This window comes from Leptonychotes weddellii, chromosome 1, assembly GCF_054177405.1.
Source record: "Leptonychotes weddellii isolate Sample4059 chromosome 1, ASM5417740v2, whole genome shotgun sequence".
NCBI lineage: Eukaryota > Metazoa > Chordata > Mammalia > Carnivora > Phocidae > Leptonychotes > Leptonychotes weddellii.
In genome coordinates, this window is record NC_138369.1 from 19,278,727 (window position 1) to 19,299,003 (window position 20,277).

A 20,277-nucleotide genomic window follows, 5' to 3' on the forward strand; every position below is an offset into this window, starting at 1 on the left:
TATTTGAGAGAGCGAATGAGAGAGAGGGAGAGAGCATGAGAGGGGGAGGGTCAGAGGGAGAAGCAGACTCCCCGCCGAGCAGAGAGCCCGATGCGGGACTCGATCCCGGGACTCCAGGATCATGACCTGAGCCGAAGGCAGTCGCTTAACCAACTGAGCCACCCAGGCGCCCCTGAAAATACATTTTTGTTACTGAAGCCGCCCAGTCTGTGGTCCTTTGTCACGGCAGCCCCTGACGTGTATTTTCCCACCACCATCAAGCGGCTCTCCAGGTCTCACTGGACACTGATTGGGTGTCCCACAGATTTCACTCTGCTCTCACACTGTCTACAAGAGATAGCCTCAGATCCCTTAGGTTAAGGCTCTGTCCCATAAGACTGCCCACCCCACCCCCACTCCGCTCCGTTCAGACACCGGTTTGCAAGTCCAGGTTGGACCTGTGCTTCTGACCGACTGGCCAGAAAGCAAAGGTTCCCATGACACCTACCTTGGATTCATTTAATTTGCTAGAGTAGTTCACAGGACTCAGAGAAACTGCTTATTTACTAGATTACTGGTTATAAAGGATATCACTCAGGAGCAGCCAGATGGAAGAGATGTACAGGGCCAAGTGTGTGGGAAGGGGATGTAGAACTTTCATGCTCCCCACCTCTCTCTCTCTCTCTCTCTCTCTGGGGATGCCACTCTCCCCACACCTCCATGTGATCACCAACTCAGAAGTGCTCCAAATCTTGTCCTTTTGTGCTTTCATGGAGGATTCATTATATAGGTACACTTAATTAAGTAACTGGCTATTGGTGATTGAACAGGAGGTCTTGGGGGTGGGAGGGTTGAAGTTCCAATGTTCTAATGTCGGTTGGTTTCCCTGACAACCAGCCCCCATCTTTTGGGGCTTTCCAAAAGATGCCACGTTAACATAAACTCTCAGGTGTGGTTGAAAGGGGCTTGTAATGAAGAACAAAAGGATGCTCCTTTTACCTTGTAGCTCTTATCACATAGGAAATCCCAAAGACTTTAGGAGATCTATGCCAAAAAAGGCAATAATGAATGAAGATCAAATATATATTTCTTACTATAAGTCACAATATCACAGAGCCCTAGCAAACAAATACAGAGGATAACTCAGGATCTGAAAGTGTTAGAAAAGTCTTAAGTGCTGATTGTATATCAGATAAGGAGGGTGGCATGGGAATCTAGCATCCGATTGTGTTCGTAGCAAGTCTGTACCATGCTTCCCCCCAACACACACCTTTTTTAAATTGTCCAAGCCAGTGTATCTTAAACATATATTTGAGGAAACAGTAGTTCCACAATGAGACATGAATAGATGTGCTGATGGGGAACAGGGAAGAGGAGGAATGACAGATTAAATATATTTAAGTAAACTTCTTTGCTGTAGGACTGCCCAGAGCCTTTTAAAGATTTATTTTTTTTATTTTAGAGAGAGGATGAGTGAGTGCGGGGCAGGGTGGGGTGTTAGAGGGAGAAGGAGGGAGACAATCTCAAGCAGACTCCCCGCTGAGCATGGAGCCCTGGGTGGGGCTTGATTTCACAACCCTGAGATCATGACCTGAACCAAAAATCAGGAGTCAGATGCTCAACCAGCTGAGCCACCCAGGTGCCCCTAAAGCAGCAGATTTTAATCAGCAGTGCATAGAATAATCACATATACTTTTAAAAAGTCTATTTCCATGCCCTGCCCACCTCAAGATTCTGATCCAGTGCAGGCTGCATGATAGACTTTAACACAGGCTTGTTTGACACTGCTGCATTTGAGAGACTAGATGTGACTCTCTGGCTTCTATGTTCCAGAATTTTCCAGGGCCCACATTTAGATCTTCCTCTAATACGTAACTTTCTAATACCTCTAATACCTAACTTTCATAGTTTCTCCTTCACCAAAAAGTCGCGTTGCCCTTTTTTGCAAGTATGCGGTCATGATGCATAGGACTTCCCCGTCTCATCCTAGAACCCAAGGAAGTGTGTGTAGGTGAGGGTTGCATCTGGAGACCTGATCACACGGCTTGGCCAAGCCTCTTGCAGGAATAACCTTCGAGAGCTTTCCCTCCAAGTCTCAACTGGGCCTGGGCAAAGTATGGACGCTGCCAGACTGGATTGAAAAAGTGTTAAAATTGTGCTCTGTGCATGGCGTTTCTTGTGTGGGAGTTACATGGAGCTGAGCTGAGGTTTTGAGTCATGTGACATTTCTAACTGTTGACCATTTTTCAGACTGTATGTCTGTTTTAGGAAGTTATTTGAAAGATCATTGTTAAGCAGCTTTGAAATGACTCTCTCTAAATTCTCGGCACCCCCTAGCAGGGTGGTCTTTTGTCTTTGTCCTCAAGATCCTCAGGACGCTACTTTGACTCCAAACATTCAGCAGTGAAGTCAGTTTTATCTAACGTGCCGACCAGAAGAGGCCATTTTATTCAGTTTGTATGCCTGCTTCTATGCTCAAAGGAGAAGTGTCCATAAAACTAGAAGTGTGGAAGGTTGAAGCCTGGGACACATAGCCATCGTTCTTTTCTCTAACTTGGTACCAGAAAAGGGATAGAATACTCAGAAGAATCTTTGCAGGCTTGGACCAGAATTACGGTCTTAGGGAAGGTTGTATTTAAAACATGGTGCTACCCTGAAAATGACATTCAGATTCTGGCAGGGAGAGGAAGGAGAAGAGTCCAAAAAAAAAAAAAAATCGGTGCCTATTGCAGAATTCCATATGGGAGTTGTGTGGCATTTTCTTTTTTAAATAAATGAATTTCAGCACACAGAATGTTAGAGGAGTGTTTGTGTTTTATCTCTTTTTAAAAGATCAGGCATTGTATTAACTTACTCCTAGTGCTGTAACATATTCTCGGGAGGAGCACATTCAAAGGACAGGTTAAAATAAAGTATGCTGGTGCCCTCATGGTCTTGTCCCGTTGCTGAGATCACTCCAGCAGCCTGCTCCCTCTCCCAGCTGGCCTCCTTCCCCTTCCTCTGCTCTCCTTGGGGAGCGGGGAGCGGAGCAGGCTCACAGCCTGACAACCTGTGGAGCTGATAAAAGCTCCACAAAGCTCCGTAAAGCGCTGCTCCCGTTGGAGAAGAATCTCTGTTTTTCTTTAATGGCTGAACATGTCCTGGCAGGGACACCTTTGACCTAGGCGGACTGCAAGGCCCTTCTCCAGATGGATCCCGGAGACCCTCTCCTAGACTGCCAATACTTTAATCACCGTTCTGGTGACTTGTCATCGTAGCTCACCTGGAAGTAGAAGCAGCCCAAAGACGTGGTACCAACAGAGAAAGAGGACAGATCGACTTTGTGCAGGTGAAGTCAGGGGCAGCCCAGAGAGGGCTTGAGCCCCAAATAATGGACCTACTTCTGCTCCTGCCTTTATTAGATTTGTGAAGAGCATTTTCCAGAAGTCAGATGATTAGCATATTTTGCTCTTTTTCTCTACCTGATGGGAATAATGATGTTCTTCCTAAAGTCCCTTTAATTTCAGTTAGAGGTGAGTAGAGATTAAATTAAACGCATTCACCCTGCTGCCTACCAGGCAGAGGAGCAGATAACTTCCAGGGCACCGGGAAGATGCCCTGACAACCGGGGAGGGCAACCAAGTGCAGGAAGGGATCGGGTCAGCTAATCTGATCAGCGCGAGAAAACCTGGTTTTTGAGCCAGCTGAAATGACTCGCACACCAGCAGCAGCTAGGACATGCGAGCAACCATTGCCTTCCTCAGACCAACAGTCTGTGTGCCGAAGCCGGACCCCGGCACCCCCTGGGGGCGCTGGCAGATGCCGGGAGGGGTTGCAGTGAACCGCTGTGAACATACACTGTCTCTGTGGCTGGACATGAAGACGGGCAGCGTGTGTGACCTGCACAGGTGGATACAAATAAGGACCATGATGAGACTGTCCCCAGTAAGTAGATCAAAGCAGCAGGACTTAGCGTAGTTGATGTTCGGTTGATCTGTGACTTGGAGACATGGGATTTCTTATAATGTACATGCTTATTAATTTGCATTTGTACTTGTCAGGTAGACTGCACATTTGTAAAGAGGCATTTTCCTTCAGAAAAACAACTGGGGTGTTTATAGGAGTTGTATCTTTAATCTTATAATGACAGTGAATTAAAAAAAAAAATTCCTTTATTCACATGTCAGAAAATTCTTTGTTGGAGAGATTTCTTCTGCTATTTTGTTCACCTTGCCAGTGACTGAATCTTAAATTTCCTGGAATGAGAGCATGCCTGGGGTCTATAAAGCTTTCTGTTGACCTCATGTCCTGTGACTGAGGATCCATGAGCCCATTTCCTGTGGATTACTGCAGGTTTGCTTTTCAGGGTGTGGATGGCCCTAGGCCTCTGTCACCTGTTTGGTGAAGTCTGTGCTCTGGTTTACTCTCATGGCCCCCCTTGCTGCTGATCTGGGAGTCCCTGGGAAAGGCTTCTTGTTCTATATTATGTCATTCTGTCTTAGCTCTGAGTCTTAAAGCCTCTTGAGCCTTAACAGCCTCTAATTAATAACTTACTGAAAACAGTTCTGAATGTTGCCTACACGTTCCTACCAGGTCTGGCTCCTTCCTGTCTCTCCAGGTTTATGTTTCTTTTCCCTCGCTGTGCTCAGTGACCTTAATACAGTCATTTATGTGTGCTCTGTTTCTTCCTCCCACAGGACCTTGGCACACGCTCTTTCTCTACCTACAGCTCTCATGTCCTAGTCTCCTTGCCTTTGCCTAGTTAATCTCTGGGCCCTCCCTCAGTGCTCATATGCTGTACTATCAAACTACCGAGTGCCTTTCCTTGATTGCTCTTGTTACTCTTGCACGTATCTGTGTATTCATCGATTGCAGTCTGTACACCAGATCTGCTCTTGCTTAATGATCAAGTATAGTATGTGACATTTCATGGGTTCTTAATCAGTATTTGGTGACTCACTGAATGCATATAAACCAACAGCAGGCTAAGGATGTTGAGATAAAATGTGTACCGTGGGGAAAGGGAAGAAGAGTCTGTAATAAGAAAGATGTGGGGTCAATACAGTCAGACTTCACTTTACGCAGTACAGGTGGAGGTTAGATCAAATGGATGCCCTTGGAGGCCCCTTCCAGTCCTGAAGTAGTGGAATTTGAGTTCTCTCTATGGTCCTGGCCAAGCACAGAGCCCACCCTAGTTAAGCATGCCAATCCTGCCCCTTTCATAAAATGCATCTTCTAGCTCCATCTTTTATTTTCTTACCGTGTTGCCTATTCCTGGAGTAAATTCCTGACCTGTGTCTAGGAAGTACTTCACCACCTTATTTCCTTGTCCTTTGCCCACCATGAGATTCACACCACATTTTATGCCCTTCATGAGCTTCTCCAGTAACTTTTGCTTCTCTGACTCTTCAGTCAGCCCATTTTGGCTTTTTCTTCTGTGTCTCCTTCCCTCTGTTACCCAAGGAAAACACGGAGGCTGTAGAGTGTGAGTGGTTAAGAACAGGGGTTTTATTGGGCTTCTTGGAAAAATGGCCGATTCTAGGTCAGGGCAGGAAATGAACAAGATGATCCTGAAGATATCAACTCCTGTAACAGGACTTGGTTGCAACCCTAAAGGGAAGCGGCTCCCACTGGCCAAAGATGGGGAAAATTGAGCATCTCTTCCTAAAAAATTACCAACAGATTAAACGCATGATGTATGTTACAGTCCATGCTGATGACAAAAATATGAGGCAGCAAAACCACAAGTTCATAATGATACTCAAAAAAGAGGGAGGGAACCCCTTATTGGTCACCTTTGGACCAATCTTTATTTTGAAGACCAATAAATGAATGAAGAACAACAAGCATTTATCCAAATTTCCTCTGCAAATGGTTCCTCAATCAGCTCAATGGTGCAAGAAGGGAAGCTTCTCTTTCTAGAAATTTCTAGAAAGTTTTAATCTAATAAATGATGAGTGTTGATAGAATTAAAATATGACCCCTAATGAATTAATGAATCTAGGCATTGAGCATCAATGGCTGTCAACATCACAAGAAGACTACCAGACATTTGTCTGAGAGAAAACAACAGAATAAATGAAGTAAATATATCCATTCATCCGTAAGTAGTCAGCCCCGGATCTGATCAAGCCCTAAATCTAACCATCAATTTACTAATAATGTGTAGTGGACAGAGGAACATGTTAAATGACACCTCAGAATGGCAATTAGTAAAATTTGGATTCTGAGATACTCTTCATAACAAACAACTTGGTTTCTTCAATGAAAAATTGTGAGAAAATAATGAAGGAAAAACCCTAGAATGAGAGATTTGAGACCCCTCAACAAAGCACAATATGGGGACTTTATTTGAATCCTGATTCAGACTATGGCTGTGATTGACATAATGTGTAATGACTATTATGCTTTTAGTTTTAAAAGTCTTTTTCTTTCAGAGACACATATTATATTGACATGTTCACAGATGAAATAATGTGATGCCGTGCTTCAAAATAATCTGGATGAAAGTGTGTTAGTTACCTATTGTTGTAGAACAAATTACCCCAAAATGTAACAGCTTAAAATGAGAAACACTATTTCACAGTTTCTGAGGGTCAGGAACCCAGGAGTGGCTTGCTTGGATGGTTCTGGGTCAGGGTCTCTCATAATGTTGCATGCAGGATGCTGGCTGAGGGCTGCAATCATCTGAAGGCTTGACTAGGATGGAAGATCTACTTGTAAGCTCCTTTATGTGGCTGTTGGGAAGAGATCCCAGTTCTTTATAGCTATTGGTTGGAAGCTTTAGTGTCTTGCCATGTAGGCAGCTCCATAGGGCTGTTCCCATCAAAGTGGTTGGCCTCCCTGCAGTGAATTATCCAATAGAGATTGGGAAAGCAACCATAATGGAAGCCACAGTGTCATTTACAACCTAACCTTGCAAGTGGCATATCATCACTGCTGTATTCTCTTGGTCACAGAGTCTAACTCTGGATCACAGAGCAGTGGCCCTGGGCAGGCCCCACAGAAGGGTATGACTGTCAGGAGGGGAGGATCATTGGAGGCCATCTTGGAGGCTGGCTCCCATAAGGGAGATGGAAGGGGGTGGTGGTGGGATGTTGATAAAATAAGATTCACCATGAGTTGGTAACTGAAATTTTCTATAACAAAAAGGGTTTTTTTTGGGGGGGGGGTGACAATATATATTTTAAAGACAGGATGCTTGGATTTAAATTTCAGCCCTACCATTCATTAGCTGTGAGATCTTATCAAGTGATGTGAACCATCTGAATCTGTTTCTCCATTTATAAAATGAGAGTAATGAGAATGCTGTATCTTTTAGGCTTGTTGGAAGGCTTGAAGGATACGCTACTTGTGAGTGCTCAAGCCAAGGCTGGTGCATAGAAAGCACCCAATAAATACTAGTTATCGCAGTGTTATCTTTTCTTCTGTCTCGGGCATTCTTTCTACTAGACCTCAAACCATCCACAGGACCACCTATTTTCTAGAAATGCTTTACTCTAACTTTTAAGAGGCATATTGTGATTTTCACTTGGAAAAGCTGCCGTTTGTTTCTTATCTCCTCTCTGCATGTGTTTGCCTCTCCGTATGCTGCAGAGTAAAGCCCTTGCTCACCGTAGAAGTGTGTGTGTGTTTGGACACGTCTTTGCTTCCCCGGCTGTGTCAGCACATTGAGAATGTGGACTAAGCCAGTGAAGGACTGCACCTCGCCCACAAGCTGCTCATACATCAGTTCTTCTCTGTCCTGAATCCCCCTCCTTCCTCCCCTCAGTGAAATCCCTCTGTCTATATCAAACCCATTCAATGAAGTTTAGGTGGGACCTTCCTCAGCTCTTGCTACTACAACCTCAAGTTCAAAAACGGGCACATGATCCAGACCTGGGTAAGCCAACGGTCCCATTCCCTGGCTACCTGATTGGCTCAGGCCCAAACACATACCTAGGCTGGGCTAGTTGGAGTGTTTCTGGGAACTTTTCTGATAGAAACATTGTGGAAATTGGTCTGGTGTGGAGGTGCCAATTTAGCAAAACAAACAAACGAACAAATAGGGCACCCGCTTAACTTTGAATTTCAGGTCAGCATTGGAAACATTTTCAGCATGTTTGCTTATCCGAAGTTCAAAGTTGATTGGGCATTCTGACATCATCTGGCAGCCTTAGCTCTGTCCCCTGGGCCGTCTGCGCCAGGCACGTGTGGCACCGGTGATGGAGGCAACTGTGTGGTCAGGAGCCTGCTGGCAGAATGAAGCCAAGTGGTTCCAGGCGAGAGACACACAGAGGCCCTGCCTGGAATGCATCATGGAGCCCTTACTCCCAGTTGTCCCCTGGTAGGAGCCAGGGACTTCCCTTTGGCTATAGATAGCCTTGTAGGGGTCTTCTGTTCCTGTTTTCAGAATTTCAATCTGGATACTTAACTAGCCTCGAAATACAGTGCCAGTGCTGCCCTGCTAGTGATGCTGAACCTTTGCTGACTGCTTGACGTATGTGCTGGACCGTATTAAGCACTTGGTCCATGTTATCTCATTAAATTCTCATCGTAACCCTGCATGGTATAAATGAAGACATCATTGACCTGGTAACTTTCTGTGACGTTGTGATGCTGGTATTACTATACACATATGCACTGTGACACTGTGATCTGTGTACATTGATGTTTACCGTAGTAATGTCTCAAACAATAAGACACTGAAAAACTAAACTTCCATCAGTAGGGGGCTGGTCAAATGTTGATACATCCCTTAAAAAAAAAATTGTAATGCCGTACAGGGTATTTGTTTATTCACAGACTTGAATGAGAATGGATTCTTCCATTCAGACAATTAAATTTGATATCCATATGTAATTAATTTGGCAAAATACAGAGATCATTGAAACAAATATTTTTTAATTGAGTACAAGTTTTGTAAAACTACGCAAATCTTCCAAGCGACTATACAGAAAAAGTTCTCATTTAGTCGTCTCCTGGGGTCCCACGTCCTTGCCAGGCTGTCCCAGAAATGAGTGTTGCTGTCACTGAGTGGGCGAGTGGGGGGTGGGTCAAGGCACATCCATCACCGCCCCCTCCTCCCCGCCCCGGACCGTGACTCCAGATGTGTGTTTTCGGCATCCACCACCTTCCACTCTGGGCTGTAGCTTTGCATCTGTGTCCTCCTGACCCTGACCATGAGGGGAAGGCTCGATGAAGAAGAGCCCTCCAGATCCCCAGGGCTGCCTCTGCATTCCGTTCTCCCTGGATGCTGACTCTAAATACTCATCTCTTCAGAGTCAGAGCTTCCACAGAGCTTGGCATGGTGCTTGGGATGAACTAAAATTGTGACTTCTGTCTGCTCTTGCACACTGAAACTGACGAAAGCATTCTTCCTCCAAGAAGCAGATTTGAATCAAATCAAGGTTTTCATAAAGTTTATAGAGGATGAACTTGGACCTTCAGAAATGTCCAAAAGATGTGAAGGGTGAGGCCTACCGTGGATACACACACTGTTGCACGGAGTTGGGACACAAAGCAGGCATTTCTGTCCAAGTAGCATTTGGGCTGTGGCTTTGCTCAGTCTCTCCAAGAGGCCCAGAGCAGGTTCCCTCTGATGCTTGACGGGGAGGACAGTGAACGCACAGGATCTAGCCGCGAGTTGTCCGGGACACAGCCCTGCCCCACCGTGGACGGCTTTGGTGGAGGCTCCTGTCCTACCATAGGTACTTTCCCATCGTAGACGCTCACCGGCTCTGGGCTCATCACTACCATCTCACCTGGCAGAAGTAGCACTTTTGCCATCAAAATGATGTCGTCACTAACGTGACTACCCGGTGTGAAACAGTGTTCATCGTTCACGTCCAGGAGATCTCTCCGGTCTCCAATTTGGCATTAGCATGAAACAGCTCCTACCTTCAGACACTTCAATTTGTTGTAGACGACATGAAGGAGAAACCAGGCCTGGCTCAGCCAAGGTTATGTCAGTGTCTGTACTTTCTCCCCCAAATTGCAAACATCTGGGCCTGCTCTTTAATACCACCAGCCTCTTGGGCCATTCCGTTTTCATGTTTGAGAAACACCATGTCACTGTCTACTTTCCCCACTGGAATCGAATGACGGTCTGATGCACCGGAGCCTGATTTGGGGGTAGCAATGCCCCAAGGTGTGTGCCTTTCCTGTAAACTCTATTGACTGGGCACTGCCCTAGGTCCCTGGTGTGTGTGTACCCCCAAAAGATGCAGTATAGTTCAGCCAGGGGATTTCTCAGACTGAACTGGAGCCCAGGAGGGTCATCCCAGCGTTGGGGTTCCAGGGGTGTGGTCAGGAGGAATTATATCCATATTTATACTAAATCATCTCGTGGCCTAGCATCTATCCTAGTCGGGTCAGAAGACAAGTATGGACGCCTTCTGGGTCTCTGGCCGATGGGCTTCTGCACTTTGTGTTTGCAGCTCAGCGGCAAAGGGGGTCACGGGGATTTCAGGGGGGTCTAACGTCAGAATGAGACAGACACCGCTTGTCTGTTTGGGCTGACTTAATGGACACGAGCCATGTCCGTCTTTGAGGAGACAAGTGGGAGCGTGTCTATTACTAATAGAGCTGACTTGGGGGGGGGGTCCTGTACAGGGTACCCTCACTTGTAGCTTCTGAATTTTAGTTTGTCAATAAACATGTCCTTTTAGGGCGCCTGGGTGGCTCAGTTGGTTGGGCAACTGCCTTCAGCTCAGGTCATGATCCTGGAGTCCCGGGATCGAGTCCCGCATCGGGCTCCCTGCTCAGCGGGGAGTCTGCTTCTCCCTCTCCCGCTCCCCCCTCTCGTGCTCACTCTCTCTCTCTCAAATAAATAAATAAAATCTTTAAAAAAAAAAAATGTCCTTTTAGCCACCAGACAGCACAGTGCTAAGTAGCTAATAAAGTCAAGCGTGTCTGATGAAGGCCCGCAGTGTCACTGTTCCCCAGGATTCTGGGCTCCCGGCCATGGTGAGGGCTGGGTGTGAACAGGCAGCGAGGCACACTGGGCGCACGCACACTTCCCATACCTGCTCTGCTCACATGCATGATCCTGTTCCAGGGGACTTCGTTTACAGGTCACACATTCAAAAGTAAAATTATTACGAATTTCAAGACAGGGACAGTGAAGCATTAAACCAAGCATGGGGCCCTTCTGAGCATGGAGCCCTGGGTGACTGCACAGGTCACACGCCCAGGAAGCCAGCCCTGAATGGGATTGCAGCTTTGCACATGACCCCTCAGACTCTGTACACCCCCGCAGGCTGGGCTGGATCAAGGATGTGCAGAGCTGTGCTCTGAGTGTTGGGAGGGGCTCTGTGGCACAGGGGTTCAGGTATGGGACTCAGCATTTGGAGACTCCCTTTCCTCATACTTGCTCGGCCACCTTGGGCAAACATTTCACCGTTCGGAGACTCCATTTGCCCATATGGCAAAACCAGGAACCTGATGGTACCTTTTAAGGATGTTAAGACCAGGCGAGGTGATGCATGAAAGACACACAGTGCCCGGCATACAGTTGTCCTTCAGCCAGTGTTGGCCGCCACTGGAGGACTTGGGTGAGAATTTCTGAAAGCCTTCCCATGGCCGAGATGCTGCCGTGACCCTCCTCCACAGCTGGTGGACGTAAAATTCAGGTCTGCCGAATGCTGGTGACCTGGATGGGGATCGTCGACTGGGGACCTTTCGCCTCCCCCCTAAAGCCTCCTAGCCAGGACCACCAGCTCTGTGGATGGGGGATGGTTTTGTTTCCCGATGTCCACTTTTCCCTTTAGTCCCTTGCTTTTATTTATTTATTTATTTATTTTTTAAAGATTTTTTATTTATTTATCTGAGAGAGAGAATGGGAGACAGAGAGCATGAGAGGGGGAGGATCAGAGGGAGAAGCAGACGCCCCGCCGAGCAGGGAGTCCGACGCGGGACTCGATCCCGGGACTCCAGGATCATGACCTGAGCCGAAGGCAGTCGCTTAACCAACTGAGCCACCCAGGCGCCCCTAGTCCCTTGCTTTTAATTGGGAGGACTCAAGCATTTGTTATAATTATGTTGACAGGAGAAAACATGATTGCTATTATCACAGAGAGCACTATCAGTGTGGAGTCAACTAAATCAAATGCTGGTGGAGGGAGAGGGTTATTTCTCCAGGACCCTCCGCTGGCCTGGACGTTGTGACTGTTTCGCAGAGATAAGCAGCCGAGCTGCGCTACGCCTTCTGGAGCTCCCGGGTCTCTCCCCAGGCATTAAGCTGCACTAATTGCTTTGGAAGCGAGGCCTTTTCCTGGGCAGCAGTGTATGCTGGCTGAGTGCATGAAGCAAAGATAAAAAAGCCACCCTCCTCCTCCTTTACTGAAATTTAATAATAAAATGGAACTGTCACCATTTCCAATAAATTGTTTATTTTAATTTAGAAAAAAAAAAATAATGGAAACTGGCCACCTCCTTGCACAGTGTTGTGGCGTGTCTTCCTGGCTTGGGCAGTCTTGAACCTTCTGTTCTCTGGAGCGGGCTCTGGAAGGCACTCAGGTCTCAACCACGTGTCTTTTTCCATGTAATAAAATCTGGCCCTCACAGGGCAAAAGAAGTCATTTCCCAAGGCCTGTATTAGATTGTAAAGCTGCAAACGGGGAAGTTGGCATAGAAGGTATTTGAGGTATGAAGTTTTGTAGGACTTTTTTTTCATATATTTATTTTAGTGAATATGAAATGGAGATAGTCTTCCATTCTTCTGTCATCACTGTTCTTTCAGATGATTTCTTTCCTGTACTCTCAGCGAGAGGTCAGCCCAATACCCCTTGTGTTAGGAGAGAGCTGAAGGCCCAGATGTAGGCAGTGGCTTACTCAGGTGTTGAGAGAGGGTGGGGGGAAGCGTGGAAGTTGGAATTCAGGCTGCCTGGCTTCTGCCCGCTGCACCGAGGCACTGATGGGCCCTCACTCTCCTCCCACTGTGTAGCAGCATTCCCATGCCCATTGCACAGGGAGCAAAACTGAGGCTGGAGAGCCAAAGCTAACTGCTTCAGGGTCTCATAGCTGGTAAATAGCATAGCCAGAAACTAGGACTCAGTCTCCTGAATTTTAGTTCAGTTTTTTTTTTTTTCTTCCAGAGTCCATGGAGTCTAAATAGCAATTGCTTACATACAACAGTTATAATGTGATGGCATTAAATATTACACATTTTGAATCTGGGTCTCCTGGGTGGCTCAGATGGTTAAGCATCTGCCTTCGGCTCAGGTCATGATCCCAGGGTCCTGGGATCGAACCCCACATCGGGCTCCTGGCTCAGCGAGGAGCCTGCTTCTCCCTCTCCTTCTGCCTCTCTCCCTGCTCATGCTTTCTCTCTCTCTCTCTGTATCTCTGTGTCTCAAATGAATAAATAAAATCTTAAAAAAAAAATTTGAATCTTAGAGCAACCACAACTGAGAGTAGAGAAGAAGAAATCTGTATTGATGAAGAGGCTGCAGAGCGGTGGGCCAGGCCCCTTCCTTCTCTTCCAGACACTACCCTTGGAGTACACATGCTTAGGATTCCTCCTTAGCAAATTACTCCATGTCATGAGCAGTGAAAGCAGTGGGCGTTAAATCCATGCGCACCAGGAGTGTTCCGTGAAGCGCCTTACTCTGGCACGAGCACTCATACGAAAAGTAAACCACTTGATGTGATGCGGTGATTAGAAAGGGGAGGAGGGGGATGGAGGAGATGTAGGGGATCGTTATAATCCAGGGGCGGGGCTTTGGAGGCATTGTTCTGGCCAGGGTCCTTGTGATGGTTGTGGTCATCAAGGTCCTTTCCTTTCAATTAAGTGGCCCAGATCCAGCTAGATCTGGTCAGGCAAAGGAGCAAATTTATTGGCTCGCTTATCTGAAAAAGCTAGGCATGCCTGGTTCTAGGAGCTCAAGCCATGCTGTCATGGTTCTATCTTGCCCCCCCCCATTATGTGCCCAGTTCTCCTTGGCCGTTACCTTTATTCAGGGGAGAGCTTCCTGCCCAGTGGCTCGATGGCTGTTGGCAGCCCCAGGCTTCTTCCCTACCTCTCGGTAATCTCAGTAGAGACAAAGTTTTCTTCCCCACATTTCAGTAGAGGCCCAGGCATTGGGTCATATGCCCATGCCTGATGGTACCTAGTAGAATTTGGGATGGAATTCACAAATTGGTCAAGCCTGATAGATGGGCTCACCCCTTCATCTGGGAAGGAGGAAGAGAGAGGTTAGCCTCACCCAAACCATATGAATTAGGAGGCGGTGGGGGAGAAGGAAAATCAGAAGGGGGATGGGTGTTGAACAGGCAAAAACCAAACACATTCACTGAGTACAAGCCTTAGAGTTTCCTCTGACTCACCCTTGGTCAGTGGCTTGGTAAGGGGGAAGGACCCTTTTAGCCCGAGTGTCTCCAGGTGAGTTCTGTCCAATAGACCTTTATGCGATGATGGAGGTGTACTTTGATCTTCACCTTCCAGTGCAGTAGCCACTGGCCACAGGGGGCTACTGAGCACTTGAAATGTGGCTGGGGAATGAAGCAACTGAGTTTTTCATTTTATGTAATTTTAATTAAATTTACTGTCAATGGCTAAATTTAGCTCATGACTGCCATGGTGGACAGAGCAGCTCTTGGTGGGGCCACATCACTGGGGATGATTCCCTGGAAGGCAAGACCCTGGTTTTGTGTAAGACGAGAGGTGGGCTGAGGGTTAAACGCGGGCTGGAAGAGCAGATTAGGTCCAGGTGTGGCATAGAAGAAAATGGAGTCTGGACATGAGGGAGAGGAGAGGGAAAGAAACAGAGAGAGTGTCCTTCATCTGAGATGTCATTTGGAACCCCTTAACCTGGGGATATATTTTTCCCATGTAATATGGGGACCAGAATTGTCCCAGGAAGAAATAAAATCAGAACTGACCTTGTTATGAAATCGAGTTGAGGGGAACTCCATGGCATGTTATTGCATTTTTCTCTAAATGTCCAGCAATAAAAGCAACTATTGCCTGGAGCAGTCTTTCTGCACATGACACATGGATGAAAAGGAAATGCAGCCACACATGGATTAAAAGACAAACTAAACGGGGTTGCTATGTTATTAAAAAAAAAATACTGTGTAAACTTGTGTAGCTGAGCACAATTAAATGCAGTTGACAGAAATGACATCAGATGAATAGAACGAACTTGTCAAGGCAGGGTCTGGTCACAGCAATGTGAACTTGGGACCTGTTAAAGTCCGGCCTCTGCACGCTGCGTGATGGGCATGTCACAATGTCCTGTAGGGTGTGTGGGATCTGTCCTGAGGTGCCTGCGGAGCCTAACTAAGTCCTTCCTGGTGGCCGTTACTCACCTGCGAGTCAGGTCTCCAAGGGCAGTGATTCTTGGAGAAGGCAGACTGATCTGTTTTGATCCCCTCCTGCCCATGTGCAGCCAGGACACCTGGGCTTCTTCAGATTTAGTTAACTGTCTGGATTTGTTCACTGGGTGCTTGATAAGGACATGCCATGTGCTCAGCATCCTGCTGGGCCTTGGACATTCAGCAGGAAGAACAGAGAAGCGCAAAGCTTGGTTTCTGGCCGTGTGGTTTGCCACAGCAAGTCCCTGGCCCTCAGCATTTCTCTCCCCCACTATGCAAGCCTGTAGACTCAGATAGTCACCTGTAGACTCTGCTGTAGCCCAGGTATAGAGATTAAGAGCTCCTGGCCAGTGCCTGGCATACAAAGTACTAAAAAACAAACAAACAAAGTAGCAGGTGTATAGCAGAAAAAGGGAGGCATTAGAATGGGTGAAGCAGATCTGGGGTGGAACCTGGGCCGGGCAGCTAGGAGGTGTGTGAATTGGAGTGCAGTGCTGAGCCTCACTTTTCCCATCTGCAAAGTGGGTTGATGGAACCTTACAGGGTTGTTGTGAGGACACAAATGCATGATATTTGCTAAGGACCTAACATGAAGCAGGTTTCCATAACCATGGCTGCTCTGGTGAGCATGAGGGCATGATTGCTGTGAGGGAGGGATGGACCCAAGAAGGGATCTTGTGGGTTACATGAATATTCCCAGGGTGAGCAGCCAACTTCAAATCCAATCTTGATTCATGTTAGGTCTGGTTGTCTTTAAAGCTGAATCACTGTGAGGAGCCCACCAAAATTTTCCAGTCCAGTTTGCCAGCAAACCTGCAGCCCACCCCCACGACCAGTGACCCCTGCTGCTTCCTAGAGGGGGCCCAGGTAGAAGAGCATCTTAGAACCATTGGCCACATCCTAGGATTGATCTCTCTGATCTATTCTTATTCCGCAATCAGTTATAGAGTTCTAAGGCAGACACATCATGAGTAGGTGTCACCATGCTGATGGAATGTTTGGGGTGTTGATGGGCCCCAGGGTATGGCAGAGAAAGAAAGCCATTCCTCAGCCGGGAAATCACTAGCCAACATTTTCAATGAGCACACCCTTCCTGCCCCTCTCCCTCCTTGTGACTCCTCCGTCCAGTTTCTCCAGCAGACAAGGGTGTGGATGCCTTTGAGGAGAGAGTAATTCATTTCAGTAGAAAAGAAGTGGTTTTGGAACAGGGCAGTTGGAAAATAATGCCAAGCAGCTGTGCCACTGTGGAGTCAGTGGACATCCCACCGGCTCATGTGTCCCTGGGCACATGCCTGGACCCACTCTTGCATCTTTGTTGAGAAGCAGAAACATAATGGGCTCCACAGTTACTTCTCTTTGCTGCCTTTACTCTTCAGCTGATGCTGGGCTTCTGTGGAACCAACATAGGCAGATGGGCCTTGGGGATGTCTCTGAAGAGATTTGTTCCCATTTTGCATATTCCTTGAAGCTCTTCTGATTTCTGGCCTGTGTCCCCCTTGCCGTAATCACAAGTCTTACCTTGTGATCCAGTCTTTATCCTTCTCTTTGGAGGTGGTTTGGGCACCTTTTGTGTATCAGATATGTTGTCATCAAGGGAGAGAGAGTAGGCCACCGGACATGCCCGGTCTCCAGAATGTTACAGTCTTGGGTGGGGGCAGAATTTAACTGGCAGTTCTATACCCAGAGTGCTAAGTGCAAGGTGGGTCTGAGCATGGGAGGCAGCATGGGGTCCTAAGGAACCATTCTGAAGCAGTCTCAGAGATGGGGGTCTGCGAAGTTTCCCTAGGCCAGAAGGGGGTGATGTCCAAACTGAGATCCCAAAAGTAGGTGAGAGGAAAATGTGGTGGGAGAGCCAGGAAATGGATGGAGGGTGGGTTCCCAGTGGAGGAGAGCATGTGCAGAGTCCTAGAAGTGATCAGGAGTGGGAAATTTGAGGGTAGAAGGGGACAGGATGGGTCATGGGAGCTGAAAGGAAAGTAAGAACTTCAGATAAATTAAGTACTTTCCACCAGAATTCAATGAATTTTTCCCCTAGAATGTAATCAAAGCTGAAAATGCGTATGGAAGGCAAATTTTATATTGAATAGGTTCTTATGTTTTGAATTCTGAAGGATGGAAACACATTATGACCATTTTGGTCCCAGACTCATTGGTCTTAGTGTGCACCTGTTCATTGGAGGTTGGTGTTTCATGTAACAGTTCGGATGCTAATGAATTCTCTGCTTTGTTGTTCCAGCACTTCCGGGAGCATCTGGACAAACTTTTTGCCAAAGGAATTGGAATGCTGGATATAGCTCTGAACGAGGCCTTCAACATTCTCAGTGACGTAAGCTCCTCTTTAATTTACCTTTCTTATGTCCAGAAGAAGAAATGGAATTTTATTTTATTTTTTATTTATTTTTTTAGTCTTTCTTTCTTTCTTTCTTTCTTTCTTTCTTTCTTTCTTTCTTTCTTTCTTTCTTTCTTTCTTTTTCTTTCTTTCTTTCTTCCTTCCTTCCTTCCTTCCTTCCTCCCTTCCTTTTCTTCCTTTTCTTTCTTTCTTTTCCTTTCTTCCCTTTCTTTCCTTCCTTCCTTCCTTCCTTTCTTTCTTTTTTTCTTTTCTTTTCTTTCTTTCTTTCTTTCTTTCTTTCTTTCTTTCTTTCTTTCTTTCTTTCTTTCTTCCTTTCCTTTCCTTTCCTTTCCTTTCTTTTCTTTTCTTTTCTTTCTTTTCTTTTCTTCTTGCTTCTTGCTTCTTTCTTGACCAGCATTACTGTTGCCCTTGGCTGTCACTGAGTGAGGTGCCAGATGGGAGGGAGAGGCTGGCCATTCGAGTCGTCTGGGGAACCAGGTTCAGCCAGTGCAGCCAAACCAACACCCCGCTGGGCAGAGCCAGTCATGCCCTCTGGTTGGGGCTCTTGCCTGCCATGCTTGTTGGCTCTGGGACCACCCACACTTGAATACCTTCCAATGCAGATCTCATCTCAGAAACTTTCAATTTCTTCATGGAGTGGACTCATTTCTCATTGTGTTTCACGCTGAATCCCTGCCTGTGGTGACGTTCAGCAGAAGGGCTTTCTCTGTGCGGTAGGCTTAGGGGGTGCCCTACCCATCCTTCCTTCTCTTCCAGCCCCTTGAAGATTCACAATACGCAGTAGCACAATCGAGTTTCCAGGAAGCACAACAGGAAGGAATGTTGTTCAACCCACTGTTCCTTACACTTCTTGGAACAAGAATCCATTTTTCAAGTAGCACCTGTTAACATTCCATGAAAACCTTTGAGGGGTCCTGGGCTGGTAATTCTGCCCTTGGAATCCAATTGTGTTAAGCTAAAAGAACATGCATGTGACTTTTGTGTTCTTGTTACTCTGAAAGAGTAGTAGGAAAATAATGACTATCTTTATTAATGCAGGTTCTCTATCATTTATGTAACTGGTATTTGCTGTGTGCTTTTAATGCCAGACACTAGGAACACATTAGAGAATAGCCTAGACAAAGTGTTTGCCTTAATGGACCTCATGTTCCAGTGCAAAGTTTGGGAAATTATGACCCATGAGCCAAATCCAGCCTGCCTCTTGTTTTTGTAAAAATTGTTTTATTGGAGTGCATTCATGCCCACCTGATTACATATCCTGTATGGCTGCTTTTGCATTACAAGGGCAGAGTTCATTAGTTCCGATGGAGACCGTATGGTCTGTAAAACCTGAAATAGTTACCATGTGGCCCTTTACAGAAGTTTGCTGACCCCGGATCTAATGGGAAAAGGCAGATGAAGTGTGTAGTCTTATGGAGAACAGCCCCATTGTTCTAGCTTAATAAGGACTTGCTGTTTTATACAGTGTGGTTGGGAAAGATCTGTCTCATCGGTGCCCTTGGTTTGAGTAGAGATCTTAAGGAAGTGAGGGAACAGCGATTTCATTTTGGGGAAGAAGTTTCCAGCAAGAGGAACAGGTACAAAGGCCCTGAGGCAGAGCTGTTTGGCATTTATCATACAGCGAGGAGAGCAGTGTGAGGAGCAAAGTGGGGGACGGAGGGGGCTAGGGAATGAGATCAGGGAGAGAGCAGGGACCGGACCATATGACTCCTGTGGGGACTTGGGCTCTTGCTCTGTGTGGGATGGAAGATCACTGGAGTCTAAGCAGAGAATGCCGTGACCAACTTGAGTTTTAGCAGGATTTCTCTGACTGCTGTACTGAGAAACAAAGACAATAGCAGGGAGGCCATGACATTATCTGGGTGACACATACTGGTGGCTTGGACCGGGGAGGTAGGTTAGGATGTTAAGAAGTAAAAAAATAGGGGCGCCTGGGTGGCTCAGTTGGTTAAGCGACTGCCTTCGGCTCAGATCATGATCCTGGAGTCCCGGGATCGAGTCCCGCATCGGGCTCCTTGCTCAGCAGGGGGTCTGCTTCTGCCTCTGACCCTCCCCCCTCTCATGTGCTCTCTCTCATTCTCTCTCTCTCAAATAAATAAATAAAATCTTTAAAAAAAAAAAAGAAGTAAAAAAATAGAAATCACTCTAGATGTGTCCAACAGCAGGGGGTTACTTCAGGGTTTTGGCTGTATAAGGGATGGAAAAGCTCAGAAACCAAACAGAGAATGAAACCATCCTGGGATTAGCACCAGCACGAGGCAGCGCCTCTCTAGAGTAAGAGGGACGACCGGACGGAGGGACACCATTGGAGCCTCCTCCCAATAGCCATCCAGATGGGAATCGAACCATGGAGGGGCTGCCCAGAGAGAGCTGGAGTCACAGGGCGGGAGGCCTGCCTTGGGGAAGCTGATACCTTGGAAAAGATGCAGCCATTGCCAGAAAGCACCCATGTCCCCAGATCAGAAAAAGGGAGACATAGCTTAGAAAAGCCTTGGCGGGGCGCCTGGGTGGCTCAGTAGGTTAAGCGACTGCCTTCGGCTCAGGTCATGATCCTGGAGTCCCGGGATCGAGTCCCGCATCGGGCTCCCTGCTCGGCGGGGAGCCTGCTTCTGCCTCTGACCCTCTTCCCTCTCGCGCTGTCTCTCATTCTCTCTCAAATAGATAGATAAAAT

At 46.9% G+C, this 20,277-nt stretch overlaps 1 protein-coding gene across 1 annotated transcript in view; it reads left to right on the top strand.

Annotated features, from left to right (window-relative positions):
• CACNA2D3 (calcium voltage-gated channel auxiliary subunit alpha2delta 3) overlaps positions 1-20,277 on the top strand; it is an 807,776-nt gene that overhangs the window by 400,227 nt on the left and 387,272 nt on the right. Inside the window, exon 10 of the mRNA XM_081805734.1 lies at positions 17,492-17,581. Coding sequence (XP_081661860.1) covers positions 17,492-17,581 — 90 coding nt within the window. The remainder of the gene's footprint in view (positions 1-17,491; positions 17,582-20,277) is intronic.